Source organism: Halichoeres trimaculatus, unplaced genomic scaffold, assembly GCF_033239565.1.
Source record: "Halichoeres trimaculatus isolate MK-OKI-2021-1 unplaced genomic scaffold, fHalTri1.1 fHalTri1_scaffold_1, whole genome shotgun sequence".
In the NCBI taxonomy this organism is placed as follows: Eukaryota; Metazoa; Chordata; class Actinopteri; order Labriformes; family Labridae; genus Halichoeres; species Halichoeres trimaculatus.
This window is the reverse complement of record NW_027437179.1, coordinates 22,899,149-22,923,610: the sequence shown is the minus strand read 5'-3', so window position 1 is coordinate 22,923,610 and position 24,462 is coordinate 22,899,149. Positions and strand designations below refer to the sequence as shown.

General features: G+C 39.2%; 2 protein-coding genes across 7 annotated transcripts; both read left to right on the top strand.

Moving 5' to 3' along the window:
• The first annotated feature begins 351 nt into the window (after positions 1-351).
• Positions 352-16,828, top strand: inavab (innate immunity activator b). Its single transcript, XM_074671834.1, has 10 exons — positions 352-635; positions 6,755-6,869; positions 10,696-10,829; positions 12,196-12,318; positions 12,420-12,651; positions 12,767-12,820; positions 13,053-13,359; positions 14,027-14,182; positions 14,362-15,052; positions 15,392-16,828. Exons 2-10 carry the CDS (start codon positions 6,815-6,817, stop codon positions 15,482-15,484), a joined length of 1,845 nt encoding a protein of 614 aa, XP_074527935.1. The 5' UTR covers positions 352-635; positions 6,755-6,814; the 3' UTR covers positions 15,485-16,828.
• A 626-nt stretch (positions 16,829-17,454) lies between these two features.
• On the top strand, positions 17,455-23,182 carry adipor1a (adiponectin receptor 1a). 6 transcript variants are annotated; one of them, XM_074676677.1, is made up of 9 exons: positions 17,455-17,540; positions 17,840-17,866; positions 19,216-19,432; positions 19,512-19,625; positions 20,692-20,863; positions 20,996-21,182; positions 21,909-22,096; positions 22,260-22,453; positions 22,875-23,182. In XM_074676677.1, the coding sequence occupies exons 3-9, from the start codon at positions 19,286-19,288 to the stop codon at positions 23,001-23,003; spliced, it is 1,131 nt and encodes a 376-aa protein (XP_074532778.1). In that variant the 5' UTR covers positions 17,455-17,540; positions 17,840-17,866; positions 19,216-19,285; the 3' UTR covers positions 23,004-23,182. The 6 variants fall into 6 exon arrangements, with proteins under 6 accessions (XP_074532778.1, XP_074532776.1, XP_074532779.1 ...); XM_074676675.1 differs by lacking the exon at positions 17,840-17,866; XM_074676678.1 differs by lacking the exon at positions 17,840-17,866 and having other exon boundaries at positions 17,481-17,587.
• The last annotated feature ends 1,280 nt before the right edge of the window (positions 23,183-24,462 follow it).

Sequence of the window (24,462 nt, the reverse complement as noted above, 5' to 3'; positions counted from 1 at the left end):
AATAGCAAAAATGGTGAGCATTTCATCCTTTAGTTAATGAAAATAATCGCAAATTAGTCCTTGCTTGATCATCTTTTTCCCCTTGACATTGTTTGATTTCAGACGTTATGTATCAGATCTGCAGAACTCGTGACGCTGCAAAAACTCAAGGACAATATGAGCCTTTCAGCAAAACTCGTTTAATCAACAAAATGGCAATTATGTTTGTTGTTCATAGTAACATAATGCTTTCAGCTTTGTCTAACCCATTATATCAGGGTGCCCACCAGTACAACCACAGTCTTTGACGCGGTTACCATGGTAAACGGTGTTCTTTGTTCATTGCCCGATGTTTTCGACCGCACCCGAATGCCACACCACATAGCGATACTTTTTCTGGACTGAATAAGTAACTTCTTTAACACTTTCACCTTTGGATAGCCAGACTTTATTTCAGTGACCGTGCTGTAACCGCCTATCTGTTCGGATTACAGAGGCGTAATCTGATGATTTGGCCTTGTTGGCTCCAGCTTGTTTGTAAACGTAAATAGAGACAAACTTCCAGCTCAAATCTGGTAGACGGCGGAGAGCCAATGGAGAGCAGATTGTATGGATGCAGATGAGGCACGCTGCTAACTGGCTAACTAGCTTCCAAGGTAAGAGCGTAAAGCACTGAAATATGTTTTATCAAACAACCCGTTTTGTGCACACACTTGGTTGCTGACAATGTATTTTGAAACGTTGTTCATATAAGAAAGTGTACTCTGCAGAAGAAAGTTTGAGAGTTTGAGAAAGCTTTTAAAGTAGTGCGAGTTCCCAAACTTTTCCTTTACAGTCGCGGCCCTGCAGCTCCCTCAGGATGATTTAGCGGATGGATGCAAGAGATAGATCAATAAAGATCCAGCGGTTTCTAAGTGTTGAAAATGTATTATACAAATGAATTTTAACTGCAGGGGTATGAAAAAGTAGTTTGGCGCAATCTGATACAGTTCTCACGTTTGTCGTACTTCAACATGAAGATAAACAATGAAAGGGACGTTCGTTATAAACTTTCTAGTCTATTCCATTAGTTCCCCTAACATTGTATATGGATATTTTATATTCTAATTTTTTTTTTTTAATTTTATTTACTTTATATGACATAACTGTACAGCATGTAAAGTCCCCTCGCTTACATATAGAGGTGTGACTTGTCTGTAAAGGAGAACCAAAGTTCAAAGGTGTGCTGCAAACTGTACAGATATATGAGAAGTGATAGGCTAACAACATCCTCTTTCAGCAGAAATACATAATCTCTGACAAAGATGTTGCTGTGAGACATGATAAAGTCTAAAATCATGTCTTGTCTTGTTTTTTTTTTCAATTCACACTCAGAATTGTTGTATACAGAAACTCTTAAATGATAGAGACATAATCAGATGGTTGCAAGGAGACCCACTGTATGTTTTTACTTGATCCCCAAAGATTTTTTAATGAAACAATCTCAGTAGTTTAGTGTGTGACTTCTGTGCATTGAAATTTCCTGCTGTCTACACATTCCTGACCACTGACCCAGAGGACTAGAGGACAGAAGCAGTTTAACCCCTGAAACCTCCTGACCTGCCAGCAGGACAGTAATTACAAAAACTGCCCTGCAGCCAGACTTTATTCAAACACACTAAACTTTTTATGAAGTTCTAGTGAAGGTTTTGAGGCTTTTAGAGAACTTATATCCCAGAATACAACTGCAAAGAGCGAATTAAATGTACTTTTTCAACCTAAAATACTTCTTGATCTAGTTTGTGTATTTTTAACTTGATGACATACACTTGAGAAGAGCTTTTGTATCTTAATGAAATAGCACAAATGTTTTAGAGCTTTGTCACTCTCACACATAGTTGAGGCTTTGGCCAGTTTAGACCACTTCGCTGCTTGCAGCCCTACCACAGTGATCCACATCAAGCACTCAATCTTGTCATTTAAGATACATGAGGTGGTTTTCACATCCTTAGTTAACTAAATTAGAGCCTTCGGGCTATTTGATGCTTAAAACTGCATAACTGCAGGCACATGGGAGGGGACTCAGCCACAGTAAGGTTTGCTTTGTTTGCCTTTCCAAGTATTTGGACTTGCAGCACATTAAAGGAACTTTATAGCCCAGTTTATGACACCGGTTTGATTTAAGCATCATTACTGCTAAATGATCTACCAGGACCTGGCTCAAGAACCAAGCTGCCATAAAATTGAGTCGAAAATGTGTGACCCTCTGGCAGCTGATTGCTCTACACACAGCAGTAGCAGTAGTTGAGCTGCACATTATAAAACAACTCAAGAAGATAGAATTTGTTTAGCCAGCTGCTGTGTTGTCGACATAAAGCCCTCTCTCTGTGTCCCTCTGGGAAGCTGGTTCATATAAACTAACCATGACTTCTACCAACTATACTCTTAGATACTGGACAATGCCTGTGCTGGGAATGAACTTGTTTTGAAGTCATTCAGGTTCCCTTGACTTCAAAGTAGCCACGGCTGCCATGGCTCTGTTGGCATATATTTATCTAACCTCTTTAAAGCAGTTTCCCATGGTCAGAAGAGACTGCTGTTCTTCTGCCTGACTGCACTTTGCTTGAATCAGATTTTGGTTTTCGAGCTGCTTGGCAGGTAGCATCTTTACTAAAGACCCAGCTCTCCTCTGCTTTTATATTAACATACAGCAGCTGGAAGTGATGCAAATCTTTTCACATTGTTCTTCAGCTACACGTGGCTTAGACTCATCTAAACTGTGCTGGAGGTGCTGATTAATTATGTAGACTGTTTTTCCTAATGTTGATAAAGTATTTTGAAAAGAACAAAAAAAGTTTAAGAAAAGGAATACAAGTACTCAAAACTCGGATTACCCACATTAAATTTACCACTGACTCAGTACCTCCCCAATGGGGACGGGACTAGATAAGCTCTGCTTCTCCCGTCTTCCCTTTCGGACATGTACAATGTGATCCATTGAAAATGTGTGATGTTGTATAAGTGTGCTGACATGACCGAAATAAATCAAATCATCATCATCAAATCATCATCATCAGTACCTGCCTGAAGAGTATAGAGCAGTGTGCATAGCAATGTTAGGTGCTTTATGATACCTTTGGCAAGACTTGGAAAAAGTTCAGCTGTTGCTAATGGTTAAAAAGCTGGTTTAAGTGTGTAATCTGTTTAAAAGATTCAGTCAATAAGATATCTGTTTTACTGTTAATACCGTCTTACAGGTACAACTGGTGATTTGTCTAGCCTGATAAAGTGGGGCCTTGAAAGGTGAAAGAAAAGAGTGAATATTACAAATATTACAAGGGCCCTCTATCTGATTTAGGAGCAGCTTGTTGGGTAAATCAGTTTTAGGCTTACTTGTGTCTGGTTTTAAATATTCTCTTTATTTGTGTTGTTTGTGTTTTTTTTTTTATAAATGTGATGAATTTTTTTGAAAATTATCAGATTTATCACTAATGAAAGTAAAGTTAGTTTTATTCTAAATTGAAGTATGGGGCTTTGTGAGAAACGGCTGTCCCCTACATTTTTGTTGTCTGCCCGTGAGTTATAAACAAAACAAACAGTTGAATGCAGAAGCTGAAGGCATGAAGGCACCTGTGTTACCTAAAAGTAGGACTGACATCACCAAATATCTGCTGCCTTGTTTTATCACTGTGCCTGCTGTTGTCCCGGTGCCATGTCATTTGAGATGTGATTCTTGAGTGTCTGGGAATTGCCGGACCTTTTTCTTTTTCCCAGGGTGCTGGAGCACCAACATTCCATGAAAGCCAAAATGAATATTAGGATTCAGAGTGAATGCCAGCCATGCACCCAGAGAGCAGGTGGTGCCCCCGCGTCTCAGTAAATCATGTAGACTGTCCCACCACCAAGTGTTCGCCTCTTTATATTTGTGGCAGAAATGCGATCTTGGTTTTGGTATTTCTTTTAGATGAGAAGGGATGTCTAAAAAAGCTTTCAACAAATCTAAGCTTGCAGTTTTGTGTGGTTGCTTTTTGCTGTGCTGCTTGAGATGTGTGACCAAGAGATGGCAGCAGGAATGCATGAACTGACATTCGATCTCTTGCACCATTGGAGCACAAGTGTCTCACTGATTGTTGATCGGCGTCATTGTGAGAAACTGGAGGTTGTAAAACAGAGTTGTTAACAGTCATTTATGTCGTCACAGTTTCACATAGTCAGTGATGACAAAAGGATGGTTAGCTTTATATTAAACGGAGGCTCAGGAATAAGTGACAAAAATTTAAAGGTGCTGTTAGAGGTGCTGCTTCCATGAAATGTGAAATAACTCCACAAAGACAAAGTGAATGGGGCTGAATTGTATTTAACACATAATTTATTGCCGATCAGTCTGTTCAGTAGAAGTTGGTCCACTTTAGAAAATTAGCAAAATGGTCCGTCTGTATTGTAGTTTCTTTTCAATATAAAAGAAAGAAAAGTGTGTCATGAATTCAAGTATGCACAAAATTTGCTCAATTAGCTCAACTTTAAACCAGCGATTGTCCTGAAACTTCCACCAATCAACCGATCAACTCTAAGTCCGCTGTTGCCTGTGTCCTTTTTTCACACTGTGTCATTTTATTGGTGAATTTAGTGACGAAACACTTTAGTCATGTCGGCAGCTCCTCTCATTACTCCACTGATAAGAGGATGATTTGAAGCGTAATTTCTCTGTCTCTCTGTCATCGATGTTGACACAGTTCAGAGTCAGAGGGTGACGCTGAGTTATATGATCCTGACTCAAGTGTTCAGCTCTCTGTTAGAGGCCACTCCTCTTCAGCAGGCAGCACTTTGTTAGAGCCTCGCTCCCACTCCTGTCCACAGTCTTCTCAGCTACAGTTTATTGCAACTCTGAGGGAAACCTTTTCACTCTTTGGATTTTCACCCTTTTTTTCAAGTTATTCTAAAGTAAGTGACTTTTACAGATTATGATAACTTGTAGTGTTTTATGCAGATAGGTTTCATCAATGTGAAATGACTGTGATTGTAATTTATAAATGGTCATTCAGACTTCTATGAGATACACCAGTGTGGAGGGATTGCTTTGCTTAAATGGGTAAATCTCTTCAGTAATTTAGTTTTCCAGCTCAGTAAAGGTGTCTCAGCACCTTCTCCCATTCTTGTGTTTTTTTCCTCTTGACTCAAATAAGTATGCTTTCATCAGACAAAGAGTTACAGTGAGAAATATGACAAACAACAAATTATATTTGAAAACAAACCTGCACAATGCTCCTGATGCAAGATGCTGCACATCCAATGTGCATCCAGCTACTTCCGCAGTTTTGATTCCTCGCTTTCAAAACCAATTCATCCTTATAAGTACAATATTTTAAACAACAGCTTCATGATTCAGAGACTCTGGGTGTGTTTTTTTTTTGGGATAAAATGCACTTATATTTAACAGTTGTGTCTTTTAAAAGTCTTTGTCTATCTGTAATTAAAATCCTTTAAATCTTTAAATCCATCTGCAATGTAAAAAATTTGCAAAGTTTTCCTCAAAAAGCATTTTTCAATATTTTTACATTTTTATAGTCGGCCCATGGGTTTATTTCTTGATTTCTTTAATATGTCTGGGTTTGTTGCTATATTGAGCAGGAGTGATACTTGAACACAGCTCGATGCAGTTTGTACTGAAAATTGTTTTGCTTAGGTTGAAAACTTCACCAACGGACTGGTATTCATGCATGCCTCACTCATTAACTGTGGTAATTTGTACTTTGTAGTTACAAAGAACCATAAATACTTGTGTTCATCAAAGCTAGTAACTTTAAATTCTTTCTACAGAGCATAGTTTAAGTTTAAGTTTGTTTTTCAGAGCTGTAGGTTGTTGTTTGTGCTGTTCTTTTAGCCTTAACTCTGCAAACACAGCAGCCAATTATCTGAGAGTCAGGGGTGTGAAAGCTCCAGTCAGAGTCATATGAGCCGTGTGGAGCATGTGTCATGTTCGAAGAAATGGTGAAACAGTTGTTGTTGGTGTTGTTGTTGATTCCTGTTGTCATGAATGTATGGCAACAACAAACAATTGTATGTTGTTGCTTCATGACTTGGGCTCATCTGGTCGTTCCTTCGAACAATAGCGGCTTGGAATCCAGACGACCTCTCCACCCCTCTGTTTGTGACCGTGCAGCTACATTCCTGTGATCTCTGAGTTAATAATCAAACCTACAAGTTTCAAAGTTTTTTATACATATATTCTCTGCTCACGCGCCCTGAGCCTCTTATCTTCAGGAACGCAATAATGACGTTCATATGACATCAGAGGCCAGGAAACACCCCAGACATGGCAACATGTTTGTGTAGTCCTGCTGTGAGACTGTGACTACACCTGACTCTACGGTCATACCTGAATCACTGCTGCGGCAGGTCGTATCATAGACCAGTGGGCAGTCTGAGATCTGTGTAAAGATTATTTGAGTTTAGACCTCGCTCTTAAATTAGACTGATTATCATCTGTAAAATAATGACTACCTTCTTTTTATTTTGAAACTACCAACTAATAGTTGATAAGGACAACTGTAGTTTGGGCTGCTCTGTATTTTTGATGTTTTTTTTTTTGTTAAACTTTTTCTGACAAGACGACTTTCAGAAATGTGAAAAAACATTGTTGGGTGTAAAATATTGCTTCCTTAATGAAAACAGTCATTTGAAAACAGCTTGTTCTGCTTTTTGTTCCTTTCCAGACAGTGTCTCAAATGATTCCTGACTTTTCTGTCATTTAGTGTTGATGAAGTGACCAAAACTAAAGCTGAAACTGTACTTACAGGAAATGGGGAGAGTCAACATTGTCCACTAAAGAACATTAAGAGGAAGTCGATCGATTGACATGGAGTTTAACGGAGAGATCAGTGACACAGACAGCGGCATCATTCTACATTCAGGTAAAACATTCACTAAAATATGTTTTAGGTGGCTTGTTGACCAGCTGTCACAGTTAAAAACATGCTTTTGTTGAAGGATTTTATTCACATGGATATCGTCCTCTCGGACATTAAAGTCTCTTTAGTGCCAAGACAAAATGAATTAAAAAAAAAGATCCTCCAATCATTTTGTCTCAAAAATAACAACTTGTCTTTATAACAACATTGATGTGATCATCACAACTTCTACAGTTTTCCACACTCAAGTCATTGAGTCTTGATTCCTTTAAACCTGTATCAGCATCAGGAGAGCTGAAGTTACCAGAAAACACGGTGAATCACAGATTGTCTTTGGTTTACGCCCAGCTGTTTCGAAAGGACAATAAGTAGCTGTAGAAAAAGGGTTTATTTGATGAGGAAACAAAGTGGATTTACAGGAAGCCGAGTTTCTCTTGCTTCAGGGATTTTGAACTGTTGTTTTTCAAAAGACTCAAAACAGATAAATTCATATTTTCTCTGTTAATTGTAATTTTCTCTTATTTCAAGGACAGAGCACTGATGTCTTGAAGCTAGTAAACTTTTCTCTAGACAATAACGGATGAACATAATGGAAACACCTCATTCTATTACAATCTTAAGGAAGCTCCTGCTTTCAAATGACCACAAACATAAAATCAAGGATATAATTATTTAAAGTTGAAGGTTATGTTTATCATTTCTAAATAATAGTCCTCATACAAACGGTGTATAAGATGGTCAGTCATTATAGTTTTTTGCCTCCATCAGCTATCATGTATATTACTCAGCTCACTGACTCCTCAGGTATTAAACATCTGTGATTTGATGTGTTTCTGTTTTCTAAATGAAGACATAATTCTGCCCCCTCACTTTTTCAGCTCTGTAAAATCAGGACCCTGTTCTGAACATAAATCTGGTCCTGACAGAGTTAACTTCAGAGGTTACTGCCACATACACTCCAGCACAAATAGAGATGCGTCCCATTGGAGGAATGCCATCAGAAAATTCTAGATAAGTGAATATCAACAAGTTCTGAATAGCTTTCATAAAATAATCCACACTGTTCAATCAACTCTCTTTTTTCTCCTCATCTGCACTATTTCATGCGTTTCAAGAATTAAATGCAGTTAAAGTGAAACAAACACTTGTGTATTACCCTCTGTGTCAAGAAAACACGACATCATTCAAAAAACTCAGGCAGGGTCTAAAATGGATGTGGTCCAGTATGTTCTGCTGCCAGATCATTCACTGTGCCCTGCATGATACTAAAGGCTCAGTGCATATCATCCAGAAAGAATACTGCACATGCACATACACACACACACACACACACACACACACACACACACACACACACATACACAGACACACACACACACACACACACACGTGTATTTCTTTTTAAAGAATCAATGCAGATAGACAAGGTTCAGGCATTTCTCTTTCTTTTTCATTCAGACATTGATAAAGACTGTATTTAGTGGGGGTGGGAGAAAAAAAATCGATGGATCGCAGTAACAGGATTTCTTTTAAACAATTTTGAATTGTGATTTTTTTTTGGTCAAATTTTTTTTTTTCACATTCAAGTCCTTCATTTTAGTCTGTATATAAGCTGGGTTGGAATAAAGTTGAGATGTCAGATCCCCGAATAAGTCCTTAAAAACTGGCTTGCAAATATGGATCCTGATATAGTCTGGTGACATCATCATCATCATTCAACTTTTTCACGTGGTCTGGTGGTAAAAAAAAAAAAAACCTAAAAAAAAAAAACTAAAAATCGGAAATATGAAAGGATCACTATTTGAATCCAATCGGCATCCCAAAATTGTAAAAGGATGGAATCGGGAGAAAAGCATATTGTCCCAACACTAGTATTTAGTATCTGCAGCTGTTGTCATCAATCTGTCAATCTTTAAGAAACTACAATTTACAGAGAGTGTTGTTTTCAAGCAGTTTTCAAGAAGATCAGATCTTGACTCTCTGTTTTTGTTTTCATTGAGCCAGACAGTAAACTATCATCTTTCATTCATTTCTGAGGTCAATCACAGGTCGCCATGTCTTACATCATTCTCTCCATAAAAGAATGTGCTTTAGCTAAAAAAAAAAAAAAAAAGAGGTAAATAATGGAGCCTACAAGCCATCAAGAAGTTTAGAGTTAAAAACTGAAGTAAGAATTAAAGTTGTAAGTCACATCTGTTCTGTCGGTCACCCCTTCTGTCCATTAAAACAGATCAAGATTTCACTAAATGGTGAAATACCCATACCTACTATACTCCAGTAGGACTGGCCCCCTGCAGCGCCATTCCCCCCTGCTGGCTAGTACAGCCTGCAGTCACACTACTCCAAAATGAACCAGACATAAGTGCATGAAGTGTACTGCACTGAAGCATACCTCTCTGAAAAGTGTCAAAGTCAAGGAGCACGGTCACACTTGCCAAACGAGCTGGACTTTAGGGTTCAAGCATGCTGGGCACAGTATGGATGACCAGTGTGACACGCCCTAATTTTGAAACCAGGAGACTTTGTGACTTTTATTATCAGTTTGAGGACTCATCATTGCTCCTCTTGCTTCAAAAGGCACCCAGCTCAGTTAAAAGAAAAATGAGCTGGTTTTGCAGCTGTGGTTTAGTGTTTATGTGACACACAGAGGTTTTAGTCCTCAGGGTCACTTCTAACCTGCACTCCTTTCAGGCTGTCCCTTGGGTTCCTGCTCTGTCCACTGACCTATTCTCTTCAAATAATGGCTTTCAAGCCCTAAAAGTAGTGAGAAGATCAAAAAAAGAGAAAAAAAAGTCATTGTGCCAGTTTAACCTTCATGTTTGGTTCATGTGAAAAAAGAAAATGTCAATAACCTCAAACAGAAATGTGCCGTGTTCTCTACAGCTCAGATTTATTAAAAATCAAAATGTGTTTTTTTTTTGAGTTGAGACAAAACAAAAAAATTGACTATGACAGAAATATTTCTGTTTTTTAGCTTAATTGATTCAGCTGTGTATTTATTCAAGAGGCAAAAGTTGAGTTACTTAGGTGCTTTTTACATTTTGAGGGTCATCCCAGTTTTTGGCCTTGCCAAAGTCAGACTAATAAATGTTGGTCATGAGTTTGGTCATGAACAGAACTGTTTACTACACAGAAAACTTCAGCAGCCTTGTTCCCTCCTCTTTCAGCGGTATCTAATGATTTGTTCTGGTCTTTCTGACATTCTTTGCGCCCTAATTGAGCCATGTGACGTCTACTCTATACAATGAAAAGTTAAAGTCCTGAATGAATGGGGGAATTGTCACTCTGGGACGAGGAATTCTTACTCTATTGTGGTGCTGTCACACTTCTTTCCTGTCGCACCTCAGCTGTGTGTGTGAGTACCTGCAGGGATTCTGTTAATAATCTCCGAAGGTATGTGGCGCTCAATGCATGTTGCCTGAAGCCACTCCCACCTCCTGCGACTAATCTTAATGTCATTAGTCACCACAGCTACAGACAGCACCAGACCAACACTGTCATAGTGTTTATGGTTACAAAGATCCTGACACGCATTGGTGCATGCCCTCATGAAAACAACGATAACAACAACAGGTAGGCACTGTTGAATGTAGCTATTGTGTTTCGTGCAGAGACCTCGAGAACTTTAAAACCAGGTGATGCAGGTGTACTTTTTGATAAAGATCACAGATGGGGCGCCATTGTAAGAGCAGGCTGAAATACTTAACATGCAACAAACAAGATTGAAAATATAAGTTTGGATTAAATGGAATAATCCAAACTACGAAAGAGACGACTTAGCAGCAGAGGTCACATGATGATTAACATAGTGCCCTGTTCTGTTTTGTAGGCTCAGATAGCCCAACAACACACACCAAGGATGTGACCACACACACCCGGGCAATGAAGCTCAAACACCAAGATCTTCAAGACCGTCTGGAGGCCTGCTTACGGGAGCTGAAGAAACTCTGCATCCGAGAAGCTGTGAGTGAAACAGTACATCAGCAGAAAGACGGTTCGAGCGCTAATGAGGCTAGTTAGAAAAGTCAATTGAAGACAGAAGAAGTGAGTCACATAATCAGGATAATCAAAATTCATTTGGAGACTTAGACAAAATACAAGCACAAAAAAGTTGCGTAACCAAACAAACTGTGACTTGGTGTACCAGCTATTTTTTGTGTGACTCAGATCCTACAGTTGGATTAAAAAAAGCAGGATAGACAGCTTGATGGATCATTTTACAACAGGTTAACAACATAACCTGCAAAGGAAGACCTTCCTAATGTATGTTTGGCCATGTTTAAGCTGATGAGTGGCGTCTGCAGGATAGTAATCTTTCTTTGTTTTTCTCTGCTTAGTAACTCCCCCCAGAGGGAAAAAGGGGTCTTTTAATTTTCCCAATGTCCTGTGTAGCTTTATTACTGTGGCTTTTACCATTGAGAGCCATTACCATATCCTGAACCCCCTCTAAGATATGGTAAGTTAGACCATGAAATGTGGTTACAGCTAGATTTTCTTATGCATCAAAGCTTTTGAAGAAGAATCCCAGTGGTTCATGTGGTCTAACCCTACCCCCTTACTGCCTGAACTTAAATCTAGCATGAGACCTTTCCAATACATAACCTTCATTTTAGTCTCAGCTACTTTTTTTTCTCTTTGCACTGTCAGTGAGCCAATAAGTCCCAAAATTCCCATTTGAAGTCATTTCGAAACTGGGCTCATACGTCTTTGAGAGTCTCCCCACTGTGTGTCAGTGCTCCAGGGTGAAATCCCAGGACTGATCATTCTTTCCTGTTGACACTCGGGCTGGGCACTCCTGTTGGAACTTGCTCAGGTGAACTAATAGCAAGCCTCTCCCTGCACTCAGTGACAAAAGAACAACTAATCTCATTGGCAATACCTCTGTTTCAACCCGTCTGCAGAGGTGGCTGGACAGGAGTGACTCAAAGTAACAGTTTTTCTCTCAGTTTTTAATAAACTTGGTAACGGCGTGTTCTCATGCTGTTTTTTGATACAGGTAGTCGATAGAGTGAGAACGTGATACCAAAGGAATGTGTTGTGAAAGGAAATATCTGCAAATGCAGAATTATGCAAGAGATTCTTCGAACCTATGTGCCTCAACATGTAAACGAGCAGGAACAGATACCTGTAGATTTCAAAACTGCATCAGACAGTTTACACTCATGTGTCTTTATTTCAGTCACTAAACATGTGTTTTTTCTGCTTTTAAGAGAGAGGCATTTAAGATTAGGTGTCACATCACCAGGATTTATATGCAAACATAAAGTGAAAGCATGTGAATATATTGTTTTATGTAAAGTGAATGACTTGATGTTTTCTGTGTGTGTAGGAGTTGACAGGCCGACTGCCAGATGATTACCCTCTGCTGCCTGGCGAGAAACCTCCACAGATACGTCAACGTATCGGAGCTGCGTTCAAACTGGATGAACTAAGCATCCCTCAAGGAGCAGAGGTAAAAGCAGCATTGAGAGCCTTAAACTCCTAATTAAGTCATTTAAAAAACAATGTGTTTAAAGTCCTCTGTATCCTTTCCCCCATCTTGTAATTTATCAGGAGTCAGAACTAAGCCTCGTGGATGCTGACTTGGCCCTTCAGATGAAGATATACGAAGCGGCACGAAAGCTCTGCGAAGAGCATCAAATGAGTAAAGCTGTCAGAAAGAGTCGCCTACAGCAGTGCAAGAGAGAAGAGAAGAAGCTCAAACTACTCCAAGAGAAGGCCTTCCAGTTGCGCCTGGAGCACGGCCGATCATCCCCACTACCAGCTTTTAATATTGCACAACAAGGTGAGAGGCGCACAGGCGCTTGAGATGGTGGCTGATTTTTTCAATGAAAGCTCCCAGGATTTACTGAGATTCTGATTATACTATCATTCAACGTTTTTTTCTTTTAATTTTTCAGATCTTGGTACGTCTGACGACAGCTCTCTGTCTGATTCTGTGGTGCAAGATGAAGGTAAGTGTGACCTTTGCCTCCCCCCTTCATAAGTGACTCATCTGTTCACCAAGAGCTACCTATTGTAGTATAGTTTAAAAGCACAAAACATGTCAAAATTTAAATATGAGAGGCTGTAGGTTAATTGTCTGGCAGTACTTTTGTGTGCTTTTTCTGAAAGATGATCCCTAAAACAATAAAACAAAAGTTCATATAAACTCAATAGCTTTCTTCTATTCCTATTTTCTTCCAGAAGTGACGAGTCAGTCATCCCAACAGTCTTCAGGACTCCCCTGTCCAGTAGAGACAGAGCTCCCCCAGCCTCCCCCTGTGTCCTCACACTCCTTTGTGGATGGCTCCTTTGTGTCTCCTTCTGCTGCTCCACAGTCGGCACCACTGACCCCAAGCCAGTCTCCCCATCCAAGCCTCGAGTCCACACAAAGTGTGAACTCAAGCCCCGCGTATGACCTGCCTCCCATCCAGCACTCCCCGTGGACAGAGTCTAGTCTCGACCAGCCATACCAGAAAAGCAAGAAGTCGCGCTCCTCCAGCAAGACAAGGTAACGCAGAGCAGCCATTCATCATGGTTCCTGTAGCTGTTCTTCAGGTTTTGGTTTTAAATAAAGTAAAGTTTGGGTCACTTAGAGAGTCACTGAGAAAAGTGGTGACCCAAACTGGCTAATTTCTTTGCATGCTTTAATAGATTTTAACATCAGTCAAAACAACTCAGACACGCATAATAGATACTTAGCTGCTTTTAATTTCCTCAGCAGTCATGTTTGATGGTTGCAACAACATGAATCAGCATGAAAGCACTTCTTCTCTTCAATAATCTAACAAAGTAATAGGAAGTAAGGCTGTGTACTACCCTGCATTGTGAAGTCAATTTCAGAAATTTGTGTTTATGTGCAACACTGCCATCTGGCTTTACACCTGTGCTCTGACAGCTGACAGGAAGCTGAAACAGAGCCATAAACCCAGCTGGTTCATGATACCATGACACAGAGGAGGAAGCAGGGTTTTATGTTCAGTAGTCAATAACTGCAATAAAAACCTCCTACCTGAAATGACACGTACCTTTTTCTCAGACTAAGGAATTAATGAAAACTCAGTCTCATTCTTTCAGTCAGTAGGATGCACTTTTAAGCTTTTTAGTTATTTAAATATGCAAAACTGTAACTGAAAAACAAAATTACATCATAGCTCTGTGTGTATTTGTGTCTTCAGCACTCCAACCAAAACTGAGTTGTTGCCGCCATTGGAAGCCTGCTTACCACAGCCTGCTCTGCCTGTGCAACTGTCCCATCTGAGGCTGAGCCGCACCCAGTCCAACAGCACACCTTCTACACCAGAGATGCGTGTGCATCGGCAGCTCTCCCTCAGGTAGCCACACCTATACAAAAACATACCTCTGTTGCCAAATGTTAGCAGCTCATGTATAATTCCCAGCAATATCATTTACCTCCACATATCAAGTTGTAAAGATGTTTCGTTAAGTCAGTCTGATTTGTTTCCATACTAATGCATTTGGTATCTAATGGAGTTTGTCATGATTTTCACAGGTTATCTAACCCTGAAGCTTCGTCAGAAAAAGAACGAGGTCGCATCAGAGGTCCGAGGAGGCGACTGACAGAATACACAATCACTTTACCAGAGACTCCTCCCCCTGCTGTTAACTATGGACACCTTGCCAGCTCTGAGGACAGCAACTCTGAACATTCGTTTACATCTTACAACAGCTCACCATGTCAGGAGTTTCCCTGCAATTCTCCCCACCAGTATCCGCCTTCTTTCCCACACGCCAGCCCAGTTGGCAGCTATGGACCTCAAGCCTTCCCACGCACTGGCTTTTACCATAATCCCAGGCACCAGTCCAGCCCCAGTTTTCACAAAGTCTATTACAATGATGAAATGGTCTTCCCACCTGATCTGGACTTGGCACGGAGTTATTACGCCCAGCCTGCTCCCTCTTCTTCTAACAGATATGAATATCACTACAAAGATGCTGCTGTGCCTCACCTAAGATCGCAGAAGCCTGCTGATGTCAGGCTCTCCCCCTCCTTGGCTCATCCACACTACCGCTCAGCTGGGCTACCACAACAAGTAGTGACTGAGCAGCTCAAGTCCTGGCATCGACGCAGTCAGCTCAGAACTCCCAGATCCCGCTCTCTTGACAGACAGGGAGCAGTCAGAATTAAAAACATGGCAACTCGGGAGTCAAACGGCTATACAAATCCAAAGTACCATGAGCAGGTAAGCTTGCACAGAAAGGTAATTGAAGTTGTCAGCCAGCATTTTAAACAATATTTTGATTTTGTGCAGTACTTTTATTCATTACATTATATGCGTTATCATGGGAAAGCTCTTTGGAACCAAAAAGAAGATATGTGATGTAAAATAATGTAATAATGTTTGGATTTAAACTGTTTACATGCTAAGATAAAAAGGAGAATATGTGCTGATTGTTATCTTTTTTATGTCTTTGAGGAAAATACATTAGCACCCTGTCCAATTAAATGTATCTAGTTATTCATCTTCATATTTGATTCATGTTTTTAAAGTCTTGTTCCTTTTCTCGCTTTTAATTCTCAGGTTTTCCAAAGACTAGCTCCCCAAAGATCTGCAGATGACTCTCAAACACACTGGCTGGTGGATGATGGCTCTCACTACATGAGTCAAGTGTGAACCAAAGCTGCCTCAAATCAATCTGAAAGACTATAGCTGCTTTTATTCCCAAGGGACAGTAAGCTCTGAGATGGGGCTGCACATCTTAGTAACTTAAAACAGATGTAAATCTTTTAATATGTCTTTGTGACTAACCTTTAGGTTGTTTGTAGTGCAAGTCCTGAATTCAGATTTGTTCCCTCAAACCTCAATGATGTTGGATGAACTGCATGAAAAAGCCACTTCTAAATCAGTGTGAGGACAAGTTCAGACCAGTTTACTTTGGGTACTTTTTTAAAGATGAGTTCATTCCTCCTCCTCACAAAGCTCATTGAAGGATATAAATTTCTTTGTAAAATCATGTAAATTTCCAACACATCTTTTTTTTATTGTTTTATTATCTTTCTTTTTTTTTTACATAGTTTGAGTTACCACTTAATGAACTTGAGGTGTTTAATATTTAACATTTTTTGAATATGTCTTTTTTATACCAACGTGTGTAAGGCTGTGCTGATTTACTTGAACTAATAATGAACTAAATCAACTAATTGAAAGTAGAAATTAATCTAATCACATGATTTATTGTGTAGCAAGTTAAGAAAAAAAACAGTCTTGATGCTTGGCAGCTATTATGTTGTTGGATTGAGATGAAAATATATTTAGCTATAGCACAATCTTTAAAAGTGTCTCTGTGCACGTGTTAAAGGCAGCAGATCACTAAACACTAACCTTTTTGTTATAACCACTGCAATTCTGACTCAACGAGCACTGTCTTCCAAATACTGCCATTTCAATGTTTTGCGTGAAAGCCTCTTTCTTGCTTTTGATGGTTTATCATTTTAACAAAGGAAAGAGAAAATTACTGTAACTTCAGTACACAGACATGTCTATCGCAGTGATCAATTTTGTGTTGACTCATTGTGAATATGACATGTGATATAAGAGACACGAATGTGAGTTAAAAAAAAATCCAGCAGCATCAAAGACTGTCTTTTCAAACAATCATGTTACCTTGTGTGCCTCTTTTTTACTGTCATTTTTATATTTATAAAGTATTTGTAAACAAACCTGACAATGTGGTCTGTTGCTGTAGAAAAAAAACCTGTGAAAATGCTTTCCCTGTGGAAGAAAATAAAGAGTAATGTTTGTATTTTTGTTGGATTTTTTTATTAGCTGAATATAGCTTTAGTTGTTTTTTTCCATGCGTGACATTCTGACATTTTACATTAGGACACAGACAGCTGTTAGGATTTACATCGTGAGTTCTGATGCTGTGAATGTTGGCAAATTGTAATGGCTGACAAGCATACTTTGAGACAATTATGAGTTACACACATGAAAAGCTTTTTCCTTGGTAGGTCCAAAATTCTGTGCTACAATAAAGCTTGTTTTTGCTTTTTTTTTCTGTGAGATTTTGTGATCTCTAGTCCAAACCTGACAGGTGTGTCACTCAGAAAGGTGATGATTTATTATTAAACAAAGGGTGTGACATAAATATGAAAAGACCGTTGGCCACACCGGAAGCAACAAAGTCTGCTCCTTTTTGGGTAATGATACAAGAAAATCAACACAAGAGTAAGATAATTATCACGGCTTCTATTGGTCATGACAAACTGCAAGAGTGTGAGTTTTATTTTATCTTCTGTCAAAAAGAATTCCTGAATATCCATGCATAAATACATTTTATAATTTCTAACTAATGTGAATTAATAGTGTTTATGGCCACCGTAATTATTCATATTTCATCATGCTTTGGTAAGGCAGGTTAGTGTTATTGAAATGTATTTCCTTTAAAAAAATGTGAAACGCACTCTATTTTTACCGGTTAAAGAAAAACATATTGAAAAACTAATCACACCAACATCCCAATGAGAATATTTGTTAATATTAAGTAATCATAAACACTTCATTATTTCTCGTATTATGCTAAAAATATTTTGTATTGAGCAGTATGAGAATAGTTGCTTTTATTTTGAAAGGGAGCCAGGATAAAGAGATCCCTGAACTTCCGGAAAGGATTGTGTTTTCGCATTTCGATAAATAATTCATCTTCCTGGTTTGAACGCTACCTTGTCTGGTAACTTCTGTTCATTTGAGAAAACTCTTAAATTAATCGCCAGCTTAGTAAGTTAACTGCATAGTCCTTTTTGTTGGAGTGGTTGACAGTTGTATCCCGTTGTTGTCTGCATCGTTTTAAAACCAGTGTCTCCTGTTTGACTGGTTTACGTTAGCCACAGCTCAGCGCTAGCTCACGGGTGATGTTAATGTTAGCAAGCGCATAATATGAGCGTTTCGTGACCTGCCAACTTATAACCACGCAACTTCTTTGTGTGTTTTAATTTTGCTTGATTATCCGAATGATACTGGACTGTGAAGATACGGGGAATTGACGCTACATCGTCGGTATTTCTGGTTGTTTACATTCTGTACTCCATGTTCCGACGCTGTGCTAATCAACATCCGTCTGCCTGGCTTTGCTCTTTAACTTGGTTCAACGTTTGCTTTGAGTTGTCAGTCTCATACATAAAACTGTTGTTGCTCATTAGTGTTATAATGTAATGGAATGGCCAGATATTTGTGTTGTCTTATAGCTGTGGCTTGTGACAGAGATGTAAACAAGTTCAGCCTGGTCTTTGTTCTCTTGTCGTGCATGAGTCGTCGATGAAACAAACATCAAATGAGACAGACAAAACACCAGCTAGTTTAATTTATGCAATAATTAACTGTAAACGGGAATGCAACGCTAAATCATCTCCTGTGATACAAGTGATTTAATCAATAAATACATTGTGTAATAGTGTGTATAGTGCGTATAAATAGTGTTTTGAAAAATAGATGCAATTCATTGAATGGTTCACCATAAAGAACATCCTCAGGGCTTTCCTGACTGCTGAAAAACAATGTGTTACACTTTTATAGGTCTCACAGTGAAGGATGCAGTAATGAGCTGAAGTTTGGATTTTGGAATTACTGTTTTCTTTAGGTTTATTATTTAATTAGGTTTTGTTTTTGTTTTTTTATCAGATTAGTTTCTTTGATAGAGACCCTTCCTTACAGCATGGATTAATGATTTGAATTCATTTCCACATGAAATAATGTAGATACCATATTGTAGTATTTTGCATTTGATAAAATACAACAACTTAAAAATAATAACATCCATTGTTCCATGCTCTCAATCTGAAATGCATTTCATCTTATTTAGTGATATGTTTTAGATGGGCAGTAGAAGATTGCATTGGGGAACACAAAAGATTTCAGAATATGGCTTTAATGTATGTCAGGGGCAATTTTAAACTACACCGTAACAGAAAACTGACCAGTAACTGAGATTTGTTGTGCTCTCATTTAGGATGGAAAATATGCCTCATAATTATTACCAGCCAGATTGATCGGTTGATTATTCAATCAGACTAGCCCTCGTCATGTTTATTTGTCTGATGGCTAAATAGCATATAATACTCCAGCTTTTACAACACCAATAGATTATAGATACATTGTCACAGATGCGGCATCAGTATCACCTGAAAATACTGTTTATTTTGCACTGTTTTCTATATATGATAGAGGCAGTGATCTTGTATGTTTGCTCATCTTTGTGTGGTTCACTGGCTGTACCTAGCTTCACTTTGAATAATTGGACCTTCATGTAAATTTTCTCTCACTCCTGCAAAGTCTATTGAGTGTTATCAAGAGCTGAAGTCCATTTTTTTGGTATATCAGTAAAGTTGTTGGTGGTTCTGGTTGTGCAGGAGGAAACCTGAAGTGTACCATCTGAAGCCAAACACAGGGACTGTGAGTGGGTCATCAGGCAGTCTCCCTATGTCAGGCCGAAACGGGTCTGCAAGTGATGCAGACTGTCGGATCTCTGAGGACTGCCGTGTCCCAGATGTTGAGCTGATGGAGCTGGGGCCACTGCTGGAGGAGGGAGGAGGGCGACAGGCGGCATCCAAAGGCTTGCATCCAGAGGTAGGACTGTTTTAGGAAATCAACAGAAAAACGTTGAATGGCTCAGAGGCTTCAATGGTTTTCATATGTCTCTTCAAAGGGAGCGGCGATGCTTGCTGATGAGGAAGAGGAGGATGATGAGGTGGGAGAGGTCCTAACCCTACCACTTCAGGCTCACCATGCCATGGAGAAGATGGAGGAGTTTGTACACAAGGTATTTATGATTTAAAAGATATGATAGTTATTTGTAGAGATTCAGTTGTCTTCTCAGAGGGATCTTTTAATGATTATTGATTCAACAGAATTGATACAAAGTTCTTGTTTTCATCATAGAGTTAACTTGTGTTTTGAAGTTATATAGCACATACTTCTTGATTCAAGCACACACAAACACACCACAGTGATAAAAGGAAGTTTATGACAACTTACTTGCTACATAATAAATTCAGATCTTTTCATTTTTACATTTTTATGAATTATGATCGTTAAATCTTGAGTGGTAAACATTTGGTAGTTGCACAATAAGGAAAATAAAAGAACGTTATGTAGTACCACCATAAATATTGCATCAGTCTGGTTAACTGAGCTGAAACTCTACACCCTGTTCATGTCAAAGGTGTACCCTTCACTCGTTGACTTTAGTGAATAAGCAGAGAGGTGAATGGTCATATAGAGGCAGGTTGACCTGTAATAGAAAAATTTGTATGGGAACTACAGAGAGATGCAAAAATATCTTGTTTAATCCTTGCAAGAATGGAACACAAACATGTATCTGGAGGAGTAAACAGAAGTGTTCCGCAAACAACAACTCTTTACAGTGTTAAAACATCATCAATTTCCTTGAACATGAGTTGCATCTAACTCAAAAATTTCTGTTCCTCAGTTCCTCCCTTGGTCTGTGCAGCTGTGCTGTACTCCCAGGTCCTATTTATCAGACTGCTGAGACACATAAGTTGTATTTTTTCCATCAACTTGTAAATGCTATGGAGTTTGACTGATTTGTATCGGCACATTTTATCAGACAGAGGACGTGAAGCACACATCAGGGAACCTTGGGACACAAAAATCAGCTTTCAACAAAGAAACATTTTTTAGGAAAGCAGCATCATACCACATTAATTTTGATGCAGAGAAGAACTCTGACAATAGAATCTTTATTTTATTTTTTTACTACTATAGATAGAATTTATGTAAGTTATGCTTCTTCCCTTCTTCCTTATAGGGTCAGGTATATATGCTTGTGTTACTATGTGAGTCAAACATCATCATTTGTGTTTCAGGTCTGGGAGGGGCGCTGGAGGGTCATCCCTTTTCATGTCCTGCCGGAGTGGCTGAAGGACAATGATTACCTCCTGCATGGACATCGGCCTCCCATGCCCTCATTCAGAGCCTGCTTTGGAAGTATCTTCAGAATTCACACAGAGACAGGAAACATCTGGACTCACCTCTTAGGTAAAAACAAAAATCCTTAAAGATAATTATTTTTTTAGAGTTGGGTTTCAGCTGCAGACTCTATATTTTTCAACTACTGGCGTTGAGTTTGACTGCTCTCATTTGTAAAACCGGTCTGTGTTTTTCCCTCAGGGCTGATCTTATTCCTCTGTCTGGGCACGTTAACCATGCTGCGGCCCAACATGTACTTTATGGCCCCACTGCAGGAGAAAGTGGTGTTTGGGATGTTCTTCCTGGGGGCTGTGCTCTGCCTCAGCTTCTCCTGGCTTTTTCATACTGTCTACTGCCACTCTGAGAAAGTGTCTCGCACCTTCTCCAAGTAAGCCCTCATCTTTCAGACAGATTGCCTCCAAGTCTTTGCTGATTAAGACATACTACTCTTGAAGTAGGCAGGGTTCTCATTTTTGACATTGTCTTCTCACTGGATTTTCTGCTCTAGCTTGCCATCCAGGGTTTAGTGCTATTACTAAAAGGTACACTTGAGTCATCATTCAGAGCCATTCAGGTCTTTAATTCAGCCTGAATCAACATGGTTCTACAAAAGCTTTTATATGAGGATTGGTACTGCAAATTAAAGGTGTTCTGGTTCATTCAACACTCGCCATTTATCAGTTGATATTTAATGTCAGGCCTGTTAATTTCATTAACATAAATCTTGGGTTCAGGGATCCTTCACCAGCTGCAGAGTTCCAGGTTTGACTTGTTTATCACTCACGTCAATCGTCCTGAAGGAAGAAACTGACCCCTGAGCTTCTTCTCCTAAACCTGACAGCCCTTAAACTGCATCTTTTCCAGTTTTGAGATAGTAAAGCAGAACATGTGTCACTTAAAATCCCTTTTTAGTTCATTCGTGCTCTGTTTTATCAAACAATAAATGTCAAAGTAAAAAAAACACTTAATCTGAGTTCTTCTGTGTAATCAGAAGGGCAGGAACAGACCCTCCAACAGCCAAAGCACTACTTTTACCACGGTTACAGGGAATGAACTGGTAGTTTATCAGTCATGTCATAAAAGCTGTTGTCTCTGTGTTGCCTCCTCTTTTTAGGCTTGACTACTCGGGCATCGCCCTCCTGATCATGGGCTCCTTTGTGCCCTGGCTGTACTACTCCTTCTACTGCTCCCCTCAGCCTCGACTTATCTACCTCACCATTGTTTGTGTCCTCGGCATTGCTGCCATCATAGTGGCCCAGTGGGACCGGTTCTCTACACCTCGTCACAGACCCACGAGAGCAGGTACGCATTAAAAATCAGAATCTTCACGGTAATTTATGCATGTATGTACTTTTAGCTAAATCTGCAGGCTAACCACATGCTTTTTAGGCTCTTCTGAAATCAATTTCTGATTATCACAATTTCTGTTCTTGAAATGTTTAACTGAAGTGCTTGCCTTTCATAGGTGTGTTCATGGGTCTTGGTCTAAGTGGCATTGTTCCCACAATGCACTTCACTATTGAGGAGGGCTTTGTTAAGGCAACCACAGTTGGACAGATGGGTTGGTTTTACCTAATGGGGGCCATGTATATCACTGGTGCTGGTCTGTATGCAGAAAGGATCCCTGAGCGCTATTTTCCTGGCAAGTGCGACATCTGGGTAAGTATTCCATCTTTTTCTGTGACATAATATACCTAAGAAAGTCAGGTAGTTTGTTTATGACGTAATGTGTGTTTTTAAGGTAAGGCTACTTATTTACATAACACGTTGCTAACACAGAGGCAAAGAAGTTCATATTGACCTATCCCATCAAACAGGATTTGGTTTGAATAACACTTATTAACACCTAACCCTAACCCTAACACTATAGAAATAATGGTCATAATGATTTACAATGACCCTTCACAGGAGACAGACAGTTAAAATTGCAGCTCACTACAAAGTGAAGTACTGCATTTTACCATCTGGAAAATTGTTCAAAATTTTAGATTCAGCTATAAAGACTGGAGTTATCAGTTAAGCCCACTTGAATATATAATGCATGGGTCTTGACACCATCTAAAACTTTATCTTCTCCCAGTTCCACTCTCATCAGATTTTTCACGTGCTGGTTGTGGCAGCAGCGTTCATCCACTTCTACGGGGTTTCCAATCTGCAGGAGTTCCGCTACGGCCTAGAGGGAGGATGCACAGATGACTCTCTGCTCTGAGAGGCCTGACTGTGACTTACTCACACTTTTCTCTGTACACACACACACACACACACACACACACACACACACACACACACACACACACACACACACACATACACACACACACACACACACACACACACACACACACACACACACACACACACACACACACACACACACACACACACACACACACACTTAAAATGCTGCTGGAATTCAATATTGTTTCTTATTGCTCCTGTACTTCTGATTTGCTAATTTGGTGGACTTTCTGTTTGGCTCTTTTTTGCTCCAATGAAGTAGCATTAACTAGCCATTGAACTGCAGAGGGAATATTCAACAGACACTACTTCTTAAATAACTCAGAAACTTGAAGTCTACGTTTTTAAGTAAGCTCAAAAGGTTTTAACCAAAATTTGAAATTCCGTTTTCTGATGGTCACCTATGAGTAGCTCTTTTAGTACCCCAACCACTCCATTGTGTTTTTCCTTTTCTTAGAGGGTACAGTGTGTTTGATTTGTGCTGTAGCAGAGGGGCAAAGCTGTAAGCTATTCCTTTTTCCTCCTAGTTTCCATACAAATTGGAGGATGAATGTACTGCTTACAAAGAAAGAGGCACTGAGTAATTCAGGACCATGTAGATGTTTAAGGGTCTGCACACATATTTGTATGAGATAGATTTGCAGACACTAAAAGAGTATAAATGATTGTGCAGCTGTCTTTAAAAACAACAGAGGGCCACAAGAAAACTGACCCATGCCTGCTCTGCAATAAAATACAATATCCAATTGAAACCAAATAAAATACATCACCATAAAAAGACACATAAATAAATTATAAATGATTTGTAGATGTACATGAGAAACAGCGTATTGGTCATCAGAATCCATCTCTTAGCAGAAGTTGGATACCTTCCATTTTTCAGTGTCTTTGATCTTTTTTGATTATTTAAAGGTTAGTTTGCTGCTTCATGCACTTTCAATTGACAAAAGTTCTAAACCAACACTTGTGAAGTGACAGACTAGCACAAAAAGCAGCAACTGTTCAGGTTGTTATTAGATGCTTAAATATTGAAAAGAACTTCCCTGGCTCATTTTCGGTCAGACAACACACTGGTTAATTTTTCATGTGATAGTCCCTGAGCTACGCACAATGTACAGATCTGGAAAGGTCAAATTCAAACTTTCCTCACATGGAGAAATGGAGATCTTTTTTTTGTGCTAGATTTCAGATGCAGTAAAAGGTGTAAATAATAAATGCACCTCAGTGTACACTATAAAATTCCAAACTATAAATCACCATATGAGGTTTAAAAGGTGTTGTGTATGATTGATATAAACTTTTAGTATTCCTGTGCCTTAGGCCAATGGAAATGTTTTTAAATAAAACGGCCTATCTTAACAGTCAAGGGAGCTTCAAGGATTTCCAAATGTTGACTTTTTTGTTTTCCTTGCCATATATACAATCAAATC

What these genes read in the sequence shown, in the direction of transcription:
- inavab (XM_074671834.1), top strand. Translation starts at nt 6,815, where the DNA reads ATGGAGTTTAACGGAGAGATCAGTGACACAGACAGCGGCATCATTCTA. An exon ending in TTTTAATATTGCACAACAAG is followed by an intron (nt 12,652 to 12,766) that starts GTGAGAGGCGCA and finishes TTAATTTTTCAG; the next exon opens with ATCTTGGTACGTCTGACGAC. An exon ending in ATCCAAAGTACCATGAGCAG is followed by an intron (nt 15,053 to 15,391) that starts GTAAGCTTGCAC and finishes TTTAATTCTCAG; the next exon opens with GTTTTCCAAAGACTAGCTCC.
- adipor1a (XM_074676675.1), top strand. Translation starts at nt 19,286, where the DNA reads ATGTCAGGCCGAAACGGGTCTGCAAGTGATGCAGACTGTCGGATCTCT. An exon ending in TGGAGGAGTTTGTACACAAG is followed by an intron (nt 19,626 to 20,691) that starts GTATTTATGATT and finishes TTTGTGTTTCAG; the next exon opens with GTCTGGGAGGGGCGCTGGAG. An exon ending in CTGGCAAGTGCGACATCTGG is followed by an intron (nt 22,454 to 22,874) that starts GTAAGTATTCCA and finishes ATCTTCTCCCAG; the next exon opens with TTCCACTCTCATCAGATTTT.